We start from the raw sequence: 21,280 nt of genomic DNA, 5'->3' as shown, positions 1-21,280 counted from the left end.
ACACAAAAATGTGTACACGAATGTTCACAGCTGCTTTATTCAAAATAGCCAGACCTGGAAATGACACAGATGTCCCCTCCTAAAAAGTGAATTGGGGGCCGGCACGATGGCTCGTGCCTGTAATCTCAGCACTTTGGGAGGCCGAGGCAGGCAGATCACTTAGAGGCCAGGAGTTTGAGATCAGCCTGGGCAACATGGTGAAACCCCGTCTCTACTAAAAAACACAAAAAAAGTAGCCAGTTGTGGTGGCGTACGCCTGTAATCCCAGCTACTCGGGAGGCTGAGGCACTAGAATCACTTGAACCCAGGAGGCAGAGGTTCCAGTGAGCCAAGATCACACCACTGCCCTCCAGCCTGGGCAATAGAGCGGGACAAAACGAAACAAAAAATTGAATCTGAATCTCTGAGGGTAGCATAGCAGAGACTGAGGAATCCAACTTTGGTAAGGAATCCTGGTGGTCGCTCCCTGCTGACTTACCGTGCCCTGTGGTCGGTCACTTGCCGCCCCACATGGCCTTTACGATGGAGGCCATAGCCTCACTTGGTGACCGCAGCTGTGCTCCTTTCCAGGGAGGTGCCACACCCTTCAGTCCCACCTCTATCACCTATTGAGAATATCACCTATTGAAAGCCTGGGCATTCTGTGTCCTGGCCCCTTTAGGCCCTCACCCATGTCTCCTAATTTAAATGAGGATTTAACTTAATTTACCTGGAGGCAGGTAACTCAACTTGATTGCATTCAATTCCTACTTAGGTGCTGACATTATAAGCCCACAACAGCTTGTACCTGTTGGACTCATGCGCAGGCCGTGCAGCTCCAGGCTGCCTGGGTGCTTCACAGTATAGCAGTATCTAGCAAGCCCCACGCAGCAAAGAGGCCCACGATGCTCTCTCTGGGTGGCCTGAGGCATCTGGACACGTGCAGATCCATGCTCTGTATCTGCTGAAACCCTCTTTCCGTGGGCAGATCTGCCCTTCTCCCTGTGGGAGGCAGGCTGAGTCCCTGGGGACCCGGATTACAGAGTGAGTGCCTTGGGGTGCTCCCCTTTTCTGCTATCAGGGGCTTATTGCCCTGCTATGTCTGCAGCAATGAGGAGCTTTAACCTTTTCCTGCCCTTTAGGGTTAAGAGTTCTCTTCCAGTTCATCAGCCTAAGGAGGCAGCTCCAGGAGCTCACTTTTGCTGCAGTTGCATCTATTACATCCCTTTTTTAAACAAAGGCCCATTCATTTATAAGGAAAAGAATCCACTCTTAGTTCCACCTCCTCAAGTAGGAAATTTTTAACCAGATTAAAACGGTACTCCAGGGGACCTATGTGAACACACTCTCTTTCCCCCGGGGTCCAGTATTTCCACGGCAACAACCAATCCTAATTCCCTCAGCCACCTCCCAGGGCTGTGGTTCAGAGCCCCCATTGCTCCACCCATCCACCTCTGCATTCAGTTCAGTTAGTCCCCAATCCCCCTAAAGCACAAGGCCCAGAACTAAATTCAAAGCCACCTTCCTCTGTTCTCCAGGCGACAGCTGATGGGTGGCAGAGAGGACAGGGTAGGAACTTGGGAGATTCAGATGAGTTAAAATCCCAGTCCTGCCATTGATCAGCTGTGGGCTTGGGACTAACAGTTTATATGTCTCATCCTCATCTCTAAAAGGAGGAAAATAATGAATGCCCTGCAAAAATTACATAAAGTATTTGACGGAACATGCCTGGCACATAATAGGCACTTCTGAAATCATTGCTGCTATTATTTTTATTATTATTGTGCATCCTAAGACTGTTTAGTATTTTTTACAGCCGCACCACCTGTTAATTCATATTGAACTGGTAGTAAAATTATAACTCCCAGTGAATTTCAAAAGAAATATTGGCCGGGCGCGGCCGGGCGTGGTGGCTCATGCCTATAATCCCAGCACTTTGGGAGGCCGAGACGGGCAGATCACGTGGTTCAAGATCAGCCTGGCCAAGATGCTGAAACCCCATCTCTACTAAAAACACAAAAATTAGCCAGGCATGGTGGCACCTGTCTGTAATCCCAGCTACTCAGGAGGCTGAGGCAGAAGAATCGCTTGAACCCGGGCAGCAGAGGTTGCAATGAGCTGAGATCATGCCACTGCACCCCAGCCTGGGCGACAGATCAAGACTCCATCTCAAAAAATAAAATAAAATATTGGCCGGGCGCAGTGGTTCACGCCTATAATCCCAGCACTTTGGGAGGCCGAGGCGGGTGGATCACCTGAGGTCGGGAGTTCGAGCCCAACCTGACCAACATGGAGAAACCCTGTCTCTACTAAAAAAAAAATACAAAATTAGCCAGGCGTGGTGGCACATGCCTGTAATCCCAGCTACTCGGGAGGCTGAGGCAGGAGAATCGCTTGAACCCAGGAGGCGGAAGTTGCAGTGAGTCAAGATCTCGCCATTGCACTCCAGCCTGGGCAACAAGAACAAAACTCTGTCTCAAAAAAAAAAAAAGAAATAAAAGAAATATTGATGACCCAGGACTCCTCCATCCTATCCTTTGGGCAACTGACTTTTAAATACCTTTATGGGGAACTTATGTTCCCTTTTATGACATCTGGTCATGGGGTCATACTGAACTATTTTCTTTTCTTTTTTTTTTTTGAGACGGAGTTTCGCTCTTGTTGCACAGGCTGGAGTGCAGTGGTGCAATCTCAGCTCACTGCAACCTCTGCCTCCCAGGTTCAAGCAATTCTCCTGCCTCAGCCTCCCAAGTAGCTGGGATTACAGGCGTATGCCACCACACCTGGCTAATATTTTGTATTTAGTAGAGACGGGCTTTCACCATGTTGGTCAGGCTGGTCTGGAACTCCTGACCTCAGGTGATCCACCTGCCTCAGCCTCCCAAAGTGCTGGGATTACAGGCGTGAGCCACCGCACCTGGCCTTTTTTTCTTTTCTTTTCTTTCTTTTTTTTTTTTTTTGAGATGGAGTTTTGTTCTTGTGGCCCAGGCTGGAGTGCAGTGGCACGATCTGGGCTCATTGCAACTCCCGCCTCCCGGGTTCAAGCGATTTTCCTGCCTCAGCCTCAGGATTAGCTGGGATTACAGGCGCGCACCACCACACCCAGCTGATTTTGTATTTTTAGTAGATACGGGATTTCACCATGTTGGCCAGGCTGGAGTTCAGTGGCACGATCTGGGCTCATTGCAACTCCTGCCTCCCGGGTTCAAGCGATTCTCCTGCCTCAGCCTCAGGATTAGCTGGGATTACAGGCGCGCACCACCACACCCAGCTGATTTTGTATTTTTAGTAGATACGGGATTTCACCATGTTGGCCAGGCTGGAATCGAACTCCTGACCTCAGGTAATCCACCCACCTCAGCCTCTCAAAGTGCTGGGATTAGAGTCATGAGCCACCGCACCCAGCCATAAACTATTTTCTGAAGTTGCTCAAGTCTTCTTTGCAAAGTCAGTGTTCCCAAACTACAGTCAGAGGCCAGGCTCAAGGTTCCTAGCAACCCGCCACCTGGTACATTCAGGGCACTCGCCCTTCAAGCACAACATGGATCCTTGGGGCTCCTTGCCACTCCAACTCCTAGGAGACTCTCCTGCCTTCCCCTGGGAATGTGGTATTTGAGGCCAATGGTGACAGACCAGAAAATCTAGGCCAGTTCAAAATGCCAAAGACAGGATGCCAGGAAGGACCCAGAACCTGCAGGGCTCTGTTCAGCTTCTCGGGGTTAACCAGCAGTCTGCAGAGGCGGGAGACGGCTCGGCTCTCAGGAGAGAGCAGCTGATTTTTAATGTACAGTGTAACACCGCAAGGTAAACAGCATCCCAGACGCTGCTCCATATGGCTTTACCCTGAGATCGAAACTAATTACCATTCTGTGTATATTTCCAGGTTGGGGCAATAAGGGAGTTACTGTCCAGCACATTCGCCATCAGACCACCTCTGAGGTCAACACTGCCACATGCTAACAAGCTCCTTTCGTGGTTTCAATCCTCCCAGACATCAGTCCCTTCATCCTGCAAAGGGCAGAAAGAAACTGGGGCTTGGGGAGGTGTTAGGGCAGGCTGAGCCTGAGACACATATGTCTAGAAAGGGGCAACGTCTCAAAACTGCACATTCAGAGCCTGGAAGCTCTGTACAGATGCCTAATGGGTCCTGGGGCTAGAAAAGGCTTGAATAGATCATCCTGGACAGAAAAGATGCAAACCCCCAGGGGTCAACCCTGCAGGCTACCTGCTCCCCCTGCCCCCCACCCATTACAGCTGAAAGGAAGGAGAGAGTTCCATTTCACACATCCTGTGTGTAGCAGAGTAGAGACCAGGGTTTGGCAGGCAGGATGCCCAGGGCTGTGGTGACGCCAGTCCGTGCTGCTCAGATGGAACCTGTAGCCATCCAGCCCGGATCCTGCATGGGTTCCAGTAGGCCCTCCTGGGACTTGGAAGTGAGCTGGTGTGCTCGGGGTTCATCAGCTCCGTCCAGTCACCTGACTGGCTTTTCCTTCCACTCCACCATCCCAGCCCAGATGACAAGGGCACACTATGGCCTTGTGACTTGGGAAGTCCTGGGTAGGTTCTCTGTGGCTCACTTCAAGAGGAGGCCAGGGTGACGCACAGTGTACTTCAGAGACCCCAGAGCCACCTGGACCTGAGTCCCTGTGAATGGACACGTGACGGGCCTCACTGGGTGTGCAGTAAAATAAAACATCTCCTTAATCTCAGAGAGAGCCTGTGTTAATAAGCACGTGCCTGGCCTGGCACCAGATGCGGCACAGAGAAGAGACGAAGACTAATTAAATCACACACGTCCAGAGACCTCCTTGGTAAGAAAAGCCACACCGATACAGAGTAGTGTTGTTCTACACACACACGTGTGTGTGGGTGTGTGTGTATAGAGAGATATATATGTATATATTTCATTGGCTCTCTTATGAGCTACAGTGACTCTAAAAGATGCACCAAGAAAGCAGAGGAACAAGGGGAAGGGAGGGAAGGGACAGAGGCTTTCACACCCCAAATGCTGGGCATTTTGTGTCTGGATGACCTCAGCCAGTTTCCACCTACAAAACCGAATAAAAAGAGGCTGGTCCCCAGGGTGTGTAACCTGACACCTCTTGCCGGCAGCTGAATACAGGGGATTGTTTTTTTAAACTTCAAGTTCCAATCCCTAGTAACAAAGTGAGGCCTCTCCTGCAACTAAAGAACCTCCTTGGAAAAATAAATCCTGCTGCCTGTTTTGTCATCATCTTCGACAATTAGCTGTACTTGGGACAACGTGACTCGAGCCAATTGGTGAAGGCGATTAGGGCATCCACTTAAAAACGCTCTTCACAACTGGTGGAGGGGTGTCCTCTATTCCACCCCTGTTCTGCACCCGGTACTTGAGCCGCATTATCTCCTTTCATCTTCACAGCAGCCCCTGAGAGAGGCTCATTATCCTCATGTTAGAGATGAGGACACTGAGACTCAGAGATGTTCGGCCCACGCCAAGGTCTAGGACAGAGTGAGGGTGTGGGTTCAGGTCTGGCTGGCTCGGGCTCCACACTCCCCAGCAGACCATCTTGCTTCTGTGCTCAGCAGAGCAAGCCTCCCCCAGCACACACTTCCTACAAACCTCAATGTCAAAGAGCTCCCAGACCCCACGACTTCTCCTCTTCCAAGGGAAGAAGTCGGCAACACTGCCTCAGACACCCTTATTCACTCTCACCCAATCAAAGAGAATGGTGGAGGTCACAGGTTCGGCATAAAATACTAACAAATGACACCACAGCTGCCTCTGAGGTCCATGCTATTGTATCGAGCATTTAGTATGTCCAGACGCTGTGCTAGGCATTTCCCACATTACCTTGTTTAAGGCTCACAGCCTTAAGGTGGGTATTATCAGTCACGTTTCACAGATGATGCAACTGAGGGGCAGAAAGTTTTCTCTAGGGTCACACAGATAGGAAGTAACAGAGTTTAGACTCAACCCAGGACTACACCTCAGGGTTCTTCCCCTCCCCCTAGAGCTCTTCCATAGCTAAGACTCCATAACGTGTACTAAGCAGAAAAACCCCTGCTGAGCTCTCCTGACCATGTCCTTCTGGTCAATCAGGGTCCTCCCGAGAGCACAGCAACAGTGCAGCTGACTGGGCTCTGCACTGTGCATCTGCTGAGCATCAATTTGTGCAGAATCCAACGCTCCAAATCAAGTCCTGGGGCAGGGGTGCCCTCTTTCATTCCAGCCTCCGTGAGCCTCTGGATCCAGAACAGTCTCTTTGATCGACCACTTCTAACAGAGGGAGCAAATTCCTCAAGACCTTTACCCCAGACTCCTTCCCTAGAGGCTGTTGCCCAAGTCCAATTCCTTTACTCCCTGTTCCACAACATGTACTGAAGCTTTCTGCATTGTGCATGCCAGCACCAACCCATTATTTATTAACTCATATTTAATGAACATGCTTGCTCAATGGCCATACAACTTGTTCTTCAGTTTCACAAATTTCCAATATGTCTATTGGCATTAACTTTGTCTTAGAAGGCAGATCCCCAAGGACAGGGACAGCATCCGTTAAGCCGTTCTTCTCAGCACAGGTGTCTGCAGACAGGGGTATTAAATAAATGCCTGCTATTTGGGCTGCCACTGGGTGCAAAGTGCACTTCTCAAAGTGGGCAGCCACCCGAAGGGAGATCCAGCTCCGTGAAAAAGGAGGCAGTGGTTGCCAGACCTAGCCCAGGGCCTGGCCATACAGAAGAGGCACCCAGTATATATCTACTGAATGTAATATCTGCTCAAGATGTAATTAAAAGCTCAAGACTTTGCTGAATTCCCCCCTTTCACTTTCCATGACACAGAAGAGAAAACCACTCAAGGTACTGGAAAAGTCCATGCCCCCATTAAGTACCCTCAAACTCTAGAGTGCAGTGCAGTCTCCCTATCATGATTCAGCAGCTGGCAGCCCTGTTCAGGGAGCATGAGACCCCGGCTTTGGGGCCCCCTCCTTGCCCACTCCAGCCTTCCCTGGTGTCTGTTACATCTGCATGCCCACTGACGAGTGGGCAAACCACAGCTGGAGGAGGCTGCGTCCACAGTCTACAACGGCCGAGATGGTCACACAGGCAAGAGGAGACGATGCTGCGGCTGAAGTGAAACCGGGGCGTTATCCAGAATATCTCCTCATCCCAACCCGACCTCACTGCTCCGTCCACCTCAGAACTGGCTCTGCTGTGGACGCAGAGATTGCTTTTAACATAGTCCTTAGCAATTTCTTTTCAAGCAACAAGGTCAGAATACTCTTCATGAGTGAGTGCTTGCCCTTGTCCATCTTCTTTTTGTAAAAAAGCAAAGTCATCGTACTCATAATTAAAAACTCATTTAGGCAGGAAATAATTCACTGTCCCCAAATGACTGTATACACGTCTTATTTGGACTCACAAAGACCACATGAGGTAGGAAGACTATCAATATACCCATTTTACAGATTGAGGATACCCAAGTCCAAAGAGGCCCAATGAGGTCAAGTGCTGGATCTGAGAGTCACAAGTCTTTCAAGCACGTTCACTTGTTAAGCACAAAAAACATTCTCAGAGGAGGTCTTGAGTCTCCTCAACTACTTGCAATTAGCCAGATGGTCAATATTAATGAGTGTTTGATGCTGTGATGACTATGATGATGATGAAGGAGAAAGGTTAAGAAAAAGAGAAGGCCAGGCTCAGTGGCTCCCAGCTGTAATCCCAACACTTTGGGAGGCCAAGGCGGATTGGGAGGCCAAGGTGGAAGGATTGCTTGAGCTCAGGAATTCGAGACCAGCCTGGGCAACATAGCAAGAGATGTCTCTACTAAAAAATAAAAAATTAGCCAGGCATGATGGTACGAGCCTGTAGTCCTAGCTACTCGGGAGGCTGAGGTGTGAGGATCTCTTGAGCTGGAGAGATCGAGGCTGCAGTGAGCTGTGATCACACAACTGCACTCCAGCCTGGGCGACAGAGTGAGACTCCGTCTCAAATTCAATAATTTTTTTTTTTTTTGTAAAAGAAAAAGGGTTCAGCGGCCGCATATAGACTAAAATATCAATTATAACACATTCAAAATGTCCCCTACGCTGGCGAATGTTTAATCCATAAGGTTTTTTTAGTAGTTTCTCAAACAGTGACCTTCTCACTTCCCAGCTGTAACACATAGCAAAACCAATTTTCCTACCCTTGGCTCAGCAATCGGGGTCTCAGGATTATTTGTGCCCAACAAAATCTCTTAGCCATTTCTTAAGCTACTGGCAGGTAGTTAGATTTTCCACTTGACATTGCTAAGAGATTAAAATTGTTTATCTCATTGTCATACACAGGCCTTTTCAGTTTCCTGCTAACAGATTCAGGTTAGATAAGGATTACAGAAGTGATACTCCCAAGTTCCTCTCTGTACCAGCCGTCATCCTTTCCCCATAATATTATGAGGTATATTTTATTAAATCTATCATTCAGATAGCTAACGCATAAGAGCATTATATAACATATAAAAAGCATTATACCTCATGCATAAGCAGAGGCTTAGACAAACACCAGCTCCTATTCAACTGGGGAAGAAGCACTTCACAGGAGATCCTGCTGAATTACACAGTCAGTCATCAATTGCCATAGAGAAGATGAAAACAAATTGAGTTGAGCCCGGAAAGAATGTCAGTGAAATTGGAAAAAACACTTGCTGGGAACTGCCTGGGGGTGCAGTGACCTCCCTTGTAATTGCCCAGGTCCCACCAACTCGGCAGCATACCAAGAGAGATTGCAGATTGAGCTGAGTGGATGGCCAGTCACCAGGGAATCAAATCCTTCTCGCGGCAGGCTGAACGCTCCCTGTAGTTCATGAAAATATTAAGCACTGGTAATATAAAATGTGTTATGGCTTCTTCTTGGAAAACAGTAAAATCAGTTTATTCGTTCTCCTTTAATGGATGGGGGCGGGGAGGGGGACAGAATGCAGAGAACCCTTTAGAAGGGCCAAGAAAGAAAACTGCTGTCATTGCCCCAAAAGCCAGAGGTAAAAGCACCTCGTTTGCACCCCCACCCCTCAACGCCCTGAGACCAACTTTATAAATGTGAGCAAATGGCCCACCCCTTCAGAAGAGTTCTCCTTGGCCAAGGGCCGGCCCTTACCCTTCATCATTAATACATATTATCATCTCTGGGTTAGGCAAACCCTAATCTTGGTCACCAGGTCAACGGAAATAATCTTGATGCCTATGTTTGAGATGCTGTATCATTTCATTTTCCCTTTCCACCCAGAATCTTACCACAAAAGTAAAATGCTAGATTAACAGGATAGCAGTGAGCTTCACGAGGAAGGATTCCCTTCAGCTGAAAATTCACCAACACCACCCCAGGTTACATGAGATGTTTTTCTACTTATTCAAAGATGGGGAAAAAAACATCTCCTCCCACTCCAAGTGAAATCATACATAAATATGAATTGCAGAGGTTCATTCTGCTTCCTTATTGTCTATAGCTCCTACTTTTTGCTTACTTATAAAACTTACCAGCTGATGTGGGGCAAAATAGAAGTAAAAATCTCAGGAAATAAAAAATGCTGTATTGACTAGTGACCTGAAGAGATACCTTTTGTTGAATGGGTTTCTACTAAGTGATATCAAATCAATAAAATGCCCAAGTAAAGCTCAACAGAGGAGAAAAGATCAGATTTCTAACAGTGAATTCTTAATGGAGTTGTTGAGAAACACGCCAGACAAGTTAGTCAAAAGCCTGAGTGTTGGCTTGCCTGTGAAATGATTGTAACAAGTCATTCCGTATCAGACAAAGTTGGAAGACCCTGCCTTTAAGTAAGAAACATCAGAGTGGTCTTCCCTGCACAAACACTTTGCAAACGTGTCGTGGTTGACCTTGTCCCTTGAGGCCGGTGTGCAGTGTGCACTTCTGCTGACCAAGCAATTCATTCCTATCGCTTTGAGTCTAAGCCTTAAAGTAATCCCCAACCCTGCAACTGAACAAAAGGAAACCACTACTACTACACCCCTACTATGTACCAGGTACAGTGCTAGGCACTTTTATAAACATGACGTAATTGAACGCTCACCACTCCATGAGGTCACACTTACTCTCCCCATTTTTCAGAGAGCTTGCTAGCCATGTGTACACTGGAATTTCACCCAAGTCTCCTAAACCCAAGCCTAGCACCCTTATCCCTGTGGCAGCAGTCACAGGAATAAGCAACAAACTTGCATTCCCAGGGCTTGATTCCCTTTCTTTGTTCTTCACCTTCCAGATGGTTCTGTATTTCTTTTATGGGTAGATAATGCAGCAGGGATTTTTTCTCTCCTTCATTCATTCACCCATTCCTTTAACAAATGCTTTAAAAGCATGCACTGCGTTCAAAGCTGAGGTGGATCTGCAAAGGCGAGTAAGGAGCTTATTCACTGAGGAAGTTTGTTAGTTGAAGGGTGTAACCATGGGTCCTGTAATGGTATTGACTATTTTCCACCCTTGCTTTCCTCCTCTGTAAAATGTGGATATTAAAGGAAATGAGGCCAGGCGCGGTGGCTCACGCCTGTAATCCCAGCACTTTGGGAGGCCGAGATGGGAGTATCACAAGATCAAGAGATCGAGACCATCCTGGCCAACATGGTGAAAACCCATTTCTACTAAAAATACAAAAATTATCCGGGCATGGTGGCATGCGCCTGTAGTCCCAGCTACTCGGGAGGCTGAGGCGGGAGAATTGCTTGAATCCGGGAGGCAGAGGTTGCAGTGAGCCGAGATCATGCCACTGCACTCCAGCCTGGGTGACAGAGCGAGACTCCATCTCGAAAAAAAAAAAAAAAAAAAGGAAATGAGCTCTAAAGCCTGTCCCAGACCCAGATTTCGATACTGTTAATTATGGAAGCTATCGAAAAGTTTTTGTTTTGTTTTTGTTTTTGTTTTTTTGAGACAGAGTCTTGCTCTGTCACCCAGGCTGGAGTGCAATGGTGCAATCTCGGCTCACTGCAACCTCCAACTCCTGGGTTCAAGTGGTTCTCCTGTCTCAGCCTCCTGAGTAGCTGGGATTACAGGTGTGTGCCACCATGCCCGGCTAATTTTTGTATTTTTAGTAGATTTAGTATTTTTAGTAGACGAGGTTTCACCATGTTGACTAGGCTGGTTTCGAACTCCTGACCTCAGGTGATCCATCCACCTCAGCCTCCCAAAGTGCTGGGATTACAGGCATGAACCACCACACCTGGCCTAGTTTTTGTTATTTTTTAATAGGAAGCACAGAGGCCTAACTTCCTAATGAGATCATATATATTTATGGTGTCTGTCAACCAAGGAGACTTGAACTGTATTTAAGTTAATAGTTTACTCCTGGAAAAATGGATCAGGGCTGCTGTCTTCACCAGAAAGTTGGGGTGAATGAAGGGGGCCCAGTGAGAAAATGAAGAGCTGTCTGGCAGAACTTCAGCAAGTCAAATTTGACTACAAGGTCAAGGGACCAGGTCAGCAGATTCTTCCAGATCACCAAGGTAGCCCTCCACAGTCAGATGGACCGGACCCATGGGTCTGAAGGAGATGCTGATTGTTTCTGCTCCGTGTTGTTTGGGACTGCCTGTAACACCATCATCACTTGGTTTGGTAAGTTAACACAGGAAGGGCAACCATCTTAGAACTGGTAATACAAAATCCCAAACAGGCAGCTGCCACTCCACTTTTCAAATTACCAAAGAGTTCATAGTTGGGTTTGGTGTGACTTTTGTTAACAATGAGCTCCCCTGATGGCTGAAAAATACATCTTTCATGATGCCAATTCTACCCAGTGAGGAAAAGAAAAATCACAGCAAGGCCTTGTCATGGAGTTGAGAGTACCATATGCATAAACCTACCATCCCAAGGTCTCCTCTCCCACCAAAATCCACAGAACCCTCTACCCTGAGGCTGCGATCACAACGTGCTTTAGAAGACTTCCCAAGTTAATTCTGAACCACCTCCTGATTATCCAAAGTCTGTAGTTTTTTTTCCACCAAGATATAAAATTCTTTCCATTAAATACCTTAAAATTCTACCTTTAGATAACTAAATTGAGACCTGACAAAATAAAATAAGCCTAAACAATGTTATCAATACTCCTAGGAATATAAATAAACTAGCCAGTACTAATCTAATCTGGAACTGCATTTAACAGGTATGTGCCAACAAAATCAGAAAAGTGACTCTGTAGCAATTCAGCATTTAAAAACAAAAATTCTGAAAATGACTTATGTAACACCTGAAATATATTTCTCTAAAAACACCGACTGACTGGTTTAATGTTTTCTTGTAGTACCTAAAAGCGGGTGAGTCTTGAGCTGTATGTTTTGCAAAGTCTAAGCATTTGCATGATAAGTAGCAATGCTTAGAATCAATCTCTCTTTGTCTGTATACCTCACCTTTACTTGAAAAGGTTTTAAGCTGGCTGAATACTTTTATCTTTGATAAGACAAGGTCTTTGAAGTGATGTTTTGGCTCTGTGTGGGCAAGGCCTCAGTTTCTAGACTTCAGTATCTGAGGGGGGACAATGCCCTGCTTTTTGTTTTTAAACAGAATGAATCTTTTACTGTTCAGGTTAATGTTCTGGCATCCTACCAGCTGTCTCTACCACCAGACTAATTATTAATGCTAATCTTAGGTATGGTACTGATGATTTATTTTGATGATACTTTTTCAGTGTGAAATTACAAAGAGCCTTGCTTATGGCAAAGAGATAGAAGATAGGCAGATCAATCAATTGGTCTCAAGCAAAAGCACAAAAGTAAAAGTGCCCAGTTTTGGCCTCAGTGCCGGAAACCCACACCTAAGAAGTCTTGTCGCATTTCCTGATACCCTAATACAAACACTAGGCTTTAAATCAGATGTCTTCAATTACATAGTCACAGACAGAACTAGATGACCCCATGAGATCATTCCCATACAATACCCACATTTTCAGAGGAGAAAACTAAGCTAGAGAAGCAGAGCCCATGAGTGTGTCCTTGGTTCCCTTTGAATTTCTGAGTGTTTATTTCCTCATCCCCAAACAGATCAGAGTCATACCCGGAACCCAACATAAATGAGTCGGGGTCCTCCCAGATCTCAAAGCTGCTGAGCCCTTGCCAGAAAGATCCTTTCCATGTGCCTGAGAGAAGAAGGGTACCCCATCTTCAGAAAACAGCATATGCAACCTGAGCTCATAACCCCACAAATCTGAGCTTTCAACATTCTCATCTAGAAAAGAATTTTCCACTTAAAAGTATTCACCAACAGATGCATTTTTTAAAGTGCCCCTCTAGGCTTTTAAATTTTAGTTTGGTTTACCCCAAACTAAAATTTTTACACACTTTTCAAAACCACATAAAACCATGTTAAACTGTTTGGATTTTTTACTATTTGTATGAGTTCGTTTTTCACTCAGAAAAAAAAAAGACAACAAAACTAGTCAACATCAAAAAAAAAAAAAAAAAGCTAAGGAAACAAAATTCCAATGGCCTTTAAAAAACAGTAAGCACCATGAAGCCAAGGGTTTTGTATTACACTTCTTTATACACCCCCCCAGGTAATTAGGCCAGTGTTTTTTGGTTTTGTTTTTTGTTTTCTTTTGAAACGGAGTCTCACTCTGTAGCCCAGGCTGCAGTGCAGTGGTACAATCTCGCCTCATTGCAACCTCTACCTCCAGGGTTCAAGCAATTCTCCTGCCTCAGCCTCCCAAGTAGCTGGGATTACAGGCGCCCGCGACCACGCCAGCTAATTTTTGTATTTTTAGTAGAGACGGGGTTTCACCATGTTGGCCAGGCTGGTTTTGAACTCCTGACCTCAAGTGATCCACCCACCTTGGCCTCCCAAAGTGCTGGGATTACAGGCATGAGCCACCGTGCCCAGCCTTCTTTTGTTTTTTTTTTTTTTGGTACATATAACTGACAGAACAATTTTGAAATAAATCAATAAAAATCTATTTTTAAAGTAAGGTACTTTTATATCTTAATACAACATTTTAAGCCTGGTGTCTCAATGGTCCAGATTATCTTAAACAGAATTATATAGGGAAGTAAACAACCGCTGGTTAATTTTTAGTTGTCAGAAAGAACAAAAGATTGAGCACTATCCTTCTCAGTGCAATTTGATTTTGTTCAGATCTCGGAGAACAGTAAGCATGAATGTGCCTGAATTTCAGCCATTGCACACTGGGCGTGTAATGCAACTATTTCTGAGCAAATTTCAAGTGTCTGATCCCTACTAAGCAGATATACTGTCACCCGCTGCCTGCACACCAAATCATACACACTCATTCCTCAGCAAGGATGAAGAAAGCGCCACAGGAGGCCCGAAAGGCTTAACTCTGTGGGAAGGTAGGGCAGCATAGAAAAAATCTCAGTGTCTAGTGTGGGTCTGAGGGCCAGGGGTTGGTTATGTGACTGGAACGCTGAACATGCCATTTCAGACCTGTGTGAGTGGGGTGAGCAAGTGGGAGCCTGTGTGAGCATAGGAGGGTAAGTGTGAGCATGTGTGAGGGCGAGTGTAAGCAAGTGTGAGCAAGCATGAGAGTGTGCAGCTATAGCGTTGTGCAGTAGCTGGACAGACACAGCAAAGTCCAGAAAAGAGAATGCTACATCAGTTTGGTAGAACCTCAGACAGAGCTGGTGGGGCTTTTATCTATCAAACACAGAAAGGCCCAGCCAAAAGACTCACTGCATCAAGATGTCTGGCCTTCTGTAGACAAAATATCTATTGCAGGTAATCAAGTGATTTTTGACCCAATGAGCTGATGTTTGGGTGTCACAGATAAGGCTCCAGCGTAACAATCTGTACAAGAAGAAAACTTTGCTTATCGTGCAAGCACTCAACCAAAGCTCAAAAGTCCCTAGGATCCCATAATTTCCAGTTGGTTACCCACCCTTACCCCCCTACATACACACACACACACACACACCCCACTTCCCACCAGTCTCATGTGATTCAGAGAGCAAAGCCGGCAGGGAATTTTTCCCTGGCTCTGCTCTGCGGGTGTCTGAAAACCTGTTTAAAGGTGGGAGGTAGACTGGACAACAGGCTGGCCTCGTTTCTATCTCTGGATATGTTCACTAACTTAAAAACACCACTTAACCCTCTGGTTTCTCAAATGGCATCCTTCTGGCAAATGGAAAAAAAAGTCACCTGTCGTTATTGATCTCCCCGTTAATTCTCTTCTAGACAAGAGCCGTTTTCAAACATCGGGACACAAACTGTTTTGACAACCAGCCAATAGAAGTTGCTAATCTACCACTAGAAAGGGTGAATGGACAGTCAGGGAACAAGTTAAAGTGACTTTGGCTGTTCCAGCTATGCTTCAGGAGTTCAAAAGCAACTGGGAGGGATGGGACGGGGGACCATCTCTTATTCAGTAGGCCTCTAACTGCTGGGCAGAAAGAGAAATCTGGCCCATGCCTTCAGAAAGAAGTATTTCCCACCTGCCCTTGACCACCATCCCCTTCCAGGTGGACCGCTTCCCCCTCTAAAGGTGGTGCGCCTATGCCTGACAGCAGGTGCATAATGCCCAGGGGCCCTGTCCTAGCCACAAAATGCCAGGCTGATTGGGGCGATTTTGCATACACATTTGCCTCCAGATCATCAGCAAAAAGCAGAGTTTCATGAAAAGGAATGCCTGGTCTTCAAAAATCCAGACTGTGATTCGTGAATAGGGAATCAGAGAGGAGTATGTTTTGTGGTCCAAAATACCTTAGTGAAGAATGCAGAGTAGAAAGCTCCCAGTCGTGGTGGAGAAAGTTACTGAGGTACAGTGAAGAGTATTTGATATTCAAGATGAAATCGGAAGGCTACCTACTATAATAAAATGCAGACTTTCCCCCAATATAGCACAACCACCCCTGGCACGCTGAACTAGGAAATTCCCCATGCTCTCTGGAAAAGCTAAGAGAAAGCCCAGACCTTTTCAGAAGTGCTAGCTTCAACTCCTATGTCTTCTGTAAGATACTCTGATCCTCCTAAGAGTAAAAGCAGCCTACAAGTTCGATTAACCATGTAATAGAAATAAACTCCTGTCTACTGCCATAACCAGAACAAGATGTCAGTGTGATGACCCAAACCAGAGGCACGTGAAAACATACCTGAAATGTCAACCTGTACCAACTGACATGTACATCCATTAGGAGGTACCTACTCCAGAGATAACACTCAGGTGCCTGTGATACTGAAGAAACCATCTGCTTAGCTCAAAGTATGGTTTTCATTTAATTCATACATCAAACTGCACCTTGGTTACACTGACCACACAAACATTGCAATGGTCTGGCTTAACTTACTGAGGCTCAGTGATTCCTCACCCAGTTGACTGGCCACAACCACATCTACAGGTTTCAGGGTCCTGTCATAGATTCACATCACTCATTTTCCTGGCTTATTAGTAGAGGCTAACTTAATTTGATGATATCCTTGTCAATTTTCTTTGGCCTGAATGAAACACAGAGTTAGGTGTTTCACCTGATCAGACAAAAACTACACTCAGTAGCTCAGTTCACTATCTTTGGGGATTAGTCCAGAAGTTTTTGGTGACGTTTATGAATATTATTTTCCCAAGAAGCGTGGTGACCTACATGAAATACTTTTAAAACTTGTTTTTTAAGATATGCATGGAAATAGTAGAAAGACTCAGATTCACTGTCCAAGCTAAAGTGCATGGTCAGTGCCTCTGCTTCCACCTCAGCAAACACACCTGGACAGAATTATTCACTGTGACTGTCCCAGGGCCCTGGTCTGAGTTTTCATGACTGTGTAGAAAGTAAGAAAAAGGGATGCATAGGGCATCAAAAGTCTGCTGAAATCAGCATGAGTTCTGGGCAAATCTCAGAGCAAGACTTACCACTCTAGGTTTCTGCTGGTCCAGGGTATGCAGGAAGGCTGAGTTGGGGTCCAGGGTGCGCTCAGGGTCACTGGAGATGTCCTCCTCTGAGTCTTCGTAGGATGAGGAGAAGCCCGTGGAGGAGGCCGAGGAAGAGGACAGTTTCCTCAGGGGCAGGTTGCCCCGAGGGCTTCCCTGCGTCTCCTCCAAGGCCCCATCCTCCTGGGTGCCCATGTCTGTAATGATGACAGCAGGTATGTTGCTGGGGCTGCAGGCCTCCCTCAGGAAAGGCTTGTCCTGATCTTGGGGTAGCAGCTCCGGACTTGGGAGGGCATCACTGTCCTGCCGCTGGCTTTCCCAAGTCCCCTCTGATTGCACCCCTGTGCCACGCGTCCAAGCCAAACCGGCTTCCTCCATGGTGCCCTGCCAAACCCTGGAGTTCCCAGGCTGCACACCCACCCTGTCCCCAGGAGGGCACTGAGGTTCTTTCAGATCTTTCGCAGCGTCCCAACGGGGCAAAGGCTCCAGCATTCTGCCAGAAGGAATTCCCGCCTCCACATTCCCGGTCCCCGGCTGTGCTGAGGGGCTGCCCCCAAGCAAGCCCAGCGTTGGGGACCCTCCCTCCACTCTGTCGGAGAGCTGCCAACGCCCCCCGCCCACGGGGGCCCCACTTCGGGCCTCCTCAGGGCCTACGGAGGCCAGGGCTCTGGGCAGCCTGGACCAGCTCAGGGCATCAGAGGACTCTGCGCTTTGCACGCTCACAGTCGTCTCCTCTGGCCTTTTGCCCACTTCAGGCGCCCCAGAGCCCGGCATGCCACAGGGCAGATTTCCTTTCCCCATCTTCCCAGGGGGTTCTCCATCGCGGGGCCCGCCCCTTTCTGGGGCTGGGCTTGTCTCACTGCCCAGAAACTGCCCCTGCCTCTCCACCAGGGCCTCTGGGGGCTGCAGGTCCTCAAGCTCACGGGCTCTCCCAGACGGCTCAGTGAGGGCAAGATCCTGTGGACGGTGTGGCCCAGTGGATGTAACTCTCGCTGCCACTTCCGTGGCCATCGTTAAGCTAGCTCCGACCAGCCCCAATGAGGGAGCTAGGCAGCTCCGAGTTCCCGGGGTAGGAGAGCCCCTTTTGTCAATTTCCATAGCTGTGGGTGAGCCACAGCAGGGACTGGCAGGGATACCCTTCTCCATCCTTACAAAAGCGGATGGACCCTGAGCCTCTGATCCTGTAGGGGCAGCCCGGCCGGGAAGAGGTGGCATTCCTTTCTTCACCTGCGAGGGGCATAGGCTGGGCCCTCCTTTCCTCCCGGAGTCGGTTCCTGAAGTCTCTGGACATTGCTCCCCCCAGGACTTTGTCCTCCGTTCCTCGCTCCGGGCGCCCTGAACCAGGACCCTTCCAGGGGGCTGACTGCTGCTGCGGAAGGGGCACGGGGAGGGCGAGCGAGCCCTGCCCAAACGCGGGCTGCGGGGCGCTTGAATGGCGGAGCTCTGTGCCTGGATGTGCGCCTCAAACATGCCCACTTTCTGGTTCACCTGCACGTTCTGCAACTCGCGCTGCAAGATCCGCAGCTTCCTCTTGGCCTCCTCCGGCCCTGGCGGGGAGAGGGTACCGGCTGCCACCACCTGCTGCCGGTCCCCTCGCAGGCGACCAGCCCAACTTGGGCTGCTCACGCTACTGCCGCTGCTGCCGCTGCCACTGCCGCTGCTACTATTCAGCCTGCGCCGGCCGCTCCGCCAGCCCCCGGGGCTCCGGGGCTCCTCGGGCGACAGCGACTCGGCTGGGGGAAAGAGGAAAGAGGCGCCTCTCCCGGGGCTGAAAACGCTGCCGGGGCTCAGCACTGCCCTCCCCGGGGGCGGGGGCGTCTCGCTGCCACTGGGCCCCGGGCCGCCGCCGCTCTTCATCTCGTTGGCGCTATTCATGATCACCAGGCTATTAAGCGCATAGCAGTACACAGCCATAGTACTGGGTCCCGCGCTGCCCGCCGCCGCGGCTCCCGCTCCTGCTCCGCCGCCGGCGCCTCCTCCTCCCGGCGCTCCCGGCTCAGCCCCGGAGGCCCGGCAGCCGCGGCTCCGCGCGCAAATGGGGCGGCATGGCCTGGGCAGCGGGCTGGGGGCACGACCGCGGGCTCAGCCCCCGCCCAAAGCTCCATAAACAACCGTGCGGCTGTGGAGATACAAGGAGAAAAGTCAGGACCCTGGAGGGCGCGCGGGGGGAGTTGGGGGTCGCCTGCAGAACCCAGAGGGAGCCCCGGGAACACAATCTATCCGGGACCCAGCGCCACCGGACATCTCACCTATGGGGACGGCGAGGCTCGGCGAGGGCATGCCCCGGCTGCCTCGGTCGCCAGCGCGGTTACGGGTGTGCTTCCCCGCCCCCCACCCCGCCCCAGGCTGCGATGCGCTTTATGAGGTCCCTTCAAATCCCAATCCTAATACTCGTCTCGCGGACCGGCGAGAAGCGAGGTCCAAGTCCTTGGCTCCTAAGTATGCTGTGTGCGGGGCGCGGCTGACTCAGCTGTCCCGGGCTGAGGACACCCCAGCCACCGTCTCCGGGTCTCCCCAGCCTGAGCAAACATTGGCTATCCAGGGCAACCCGGCAGCCCTCGCCCTGGGCTTCAGGGTCTCCCTGCTCCACCCTCTCGGGGCATCAGAGACCGACCGGCTCGGAGGGAACCTAAGCGGGACCTGCTTTGCCCGAGCCGCTGCCAGCGCCCGGATCTGGGAGGGCGCCCGCGTGTCCGCCGTTTACCTTCCTGACCCTAGCCTTGGGGCTGTGCCTCTCGGCCTACGAAGGCCTGGGCGGGCGGCGGGGCCGCAGCCGAAGCATTTTTCAGTGCTAGCCTTGTCGCCTATCCCTAGACAAGTGTTTTGTGAGTGTGGGCGCACCGAGGTTCTACACGTTCTCTTTACCGGAACCAGTACTTGCTGCCCCCCTGCCGTCGTCCCCTATGGGGGGGGTGTCTGTGAGTGTGTGTGTATACACGCGTGTGTGTATACGCGCGCACGCGCGCGGAGCGAGTCCGCCCTCAGCGCGCCCTGTTGCCGAGGACGCGGCTGCCCCTGCGGGCTCCCGGACCCGCGCCCACTCGGAGGAACTTAGGGGCGTGCATGGCTGCAGCCGGGCAGCAGCCCTAGGTGCACAGAGCCTCTGGCTCTGCAAACCTCCCTGGAGCCGGCGCTCTAACACCCCAGGGCAGCGCCGCGGAGCGCAGGGCTTCTCCGCATCCCGGGCAGCCTCGCCCGGCGCCAGCAGAGCCGCCCCGAGACCCCAGCCTGGGGACTCCTGGAGCGCGCTGGGGGAGGCGGCGCGGAGTGAGCGGCCCGGAAGGCGGGTAGGAGAAATGCGGAGACCTCGTCTCTCCCTATTTTCTCCCCACCGCCACTCCATGTCACCCTCCAAAATCAAACCCCCTTCCCTGCCTCCCCAGCCCACCCCTTTGCCCTGTTTCGGAACCAGGAACGCCGAGATTCGCTCCAGAGCAGAAAGTGAGGGAAAAGAGGGTTGTTCGGAGGCGAGAGCCATTAAAAGGCCGCCAAACTTACCTGCAGTTTCTCAGATTCTCAGGTCCTGTGTAGACTACATGCCCAGAGGCGCAAACCTCGTAGGGACGAGATGGCTTTAAAAGTAAAAATGCTCAGAAATTATTTTCTCACAAGCTATGGACGACAAAAAAGAGGAGTGCGAAAGAGGGTGGAAAGCTCTTCGGTTCAGGGGCCCGGCGATCCCGGCAGTGGCGACGCCAAGCCGGCCCTGCACGCCCTTTTCGACCGTGGAGATACTGCCCCTGTCAGTGTCTGCTCCGGGCTACTTCAGTGTTTGTTCAATGCACGATTAAAAAAAAAAAAGAAAGAAAGAAAAGTTGGGGGGGGTAGTGGAGGAGGGAGGAGGGAGAAAGGCGGAGGCTTGGGGGAGGAAAGCAGGAAGGAAGTTGTGAGCCTGTCTGGGGTTGAACTCAGCGGAACAAGTTTTTCTTTTCTTCTTTTTTTTTTTTCTATTGCTTGGCAAGACGAGGGAGGGAAACACTTAAAAAAAAAGTTTCCATTGTTAGCTAACAACAAAAAAAAAGGCTTTTAACTTCTGCGGTTTAAAGATATACAATTCATTTTCCACCCCTCAATCGAGGCTTGCTGATGTGTCTAGCTTTACGAAACTATTTTTGAAAAATGTTTTTAATAAAGTTTTGAGTGTATGTCTTAAACAAAGCAAATCATGGGGACCTTTTTAGCATTTAAAAAAGGCTACAATCCTATATAAACAGTTTGTGTTCTTGTACACAGTTCTGCAAATTCAAAGAAGGTACATTGAGGTCACCTTCCTGCAGAGTTGCAGGTTTTAAGTGCATCACAGTAGTATTTTGGAAGACTGGTTAGTCTATGAGCTGGGGATGGTTTTGCAGTGCAATTGGTAGATATATAAATACACCTTTACATGTCACATTTATTTATAAATGCACACGGCACATGTGACATTCGCATATTTTTGCACTTAATTCTCAGAATTATTTTAAGAAAAAGCAT

At 49.2% G+C, this 21,280-nt stretch overlaps 1 protein-coding gene across 3 annotated transcripts in view; it reads right to left on the bottom strand.

Moving 5' to 3' along the window:
- ITPKB (inositol-trisphosphate 3-kinase B) overlaps positions 1 to 20,933 on the bottom strand; it is a 108,300-nt gene extending 87,367 nt beyond the window's left edge. The window contains exons 1-2 of one of the 3 annotated variants that reach the window (XM_055107396.2): positions 20,306 to 20,933; positions 16,790 to 18,926 (exon numbers count right to left, since the gene is read on the bottom strand). In XM_055107396.2, the coding sequence (XP_054963371.1) occupies positions 16,790 to 18,721 (1,932 nt within the window). In that variant the 5' untranslated portion in view covers positions 18,722 to 18,926; positions 20,306 to 20,933. The remainder of the gene's footprint in view (positions 1 to 16,789; positions 18,927 to 20,305) is intronic. The other 2 variants (XM_055107402.2, XM_003814929.6) reach the window with 2 other exon arrangements.
- Between the last annotated feature and the right edge of the window lie 347 nt (positions 20,934 to 21,280).

Source organism: Pan paniscus, chromosome 1 (genome assembly GCF_029289425.2).
Source record: "Pan paniscus chromosome 1, NHGRI_mPanPan1-v2.0_pri, whole genome shotgun sequence".
Lineage (NCBI taxonomy): Eukaryota > Metazoa > Chordata > Mammalia > Primates > Hominidae > Pan > Pan paniscus.
This window is presented reverse-complemented; position numbering and strand designations above follow the sequence as displayed.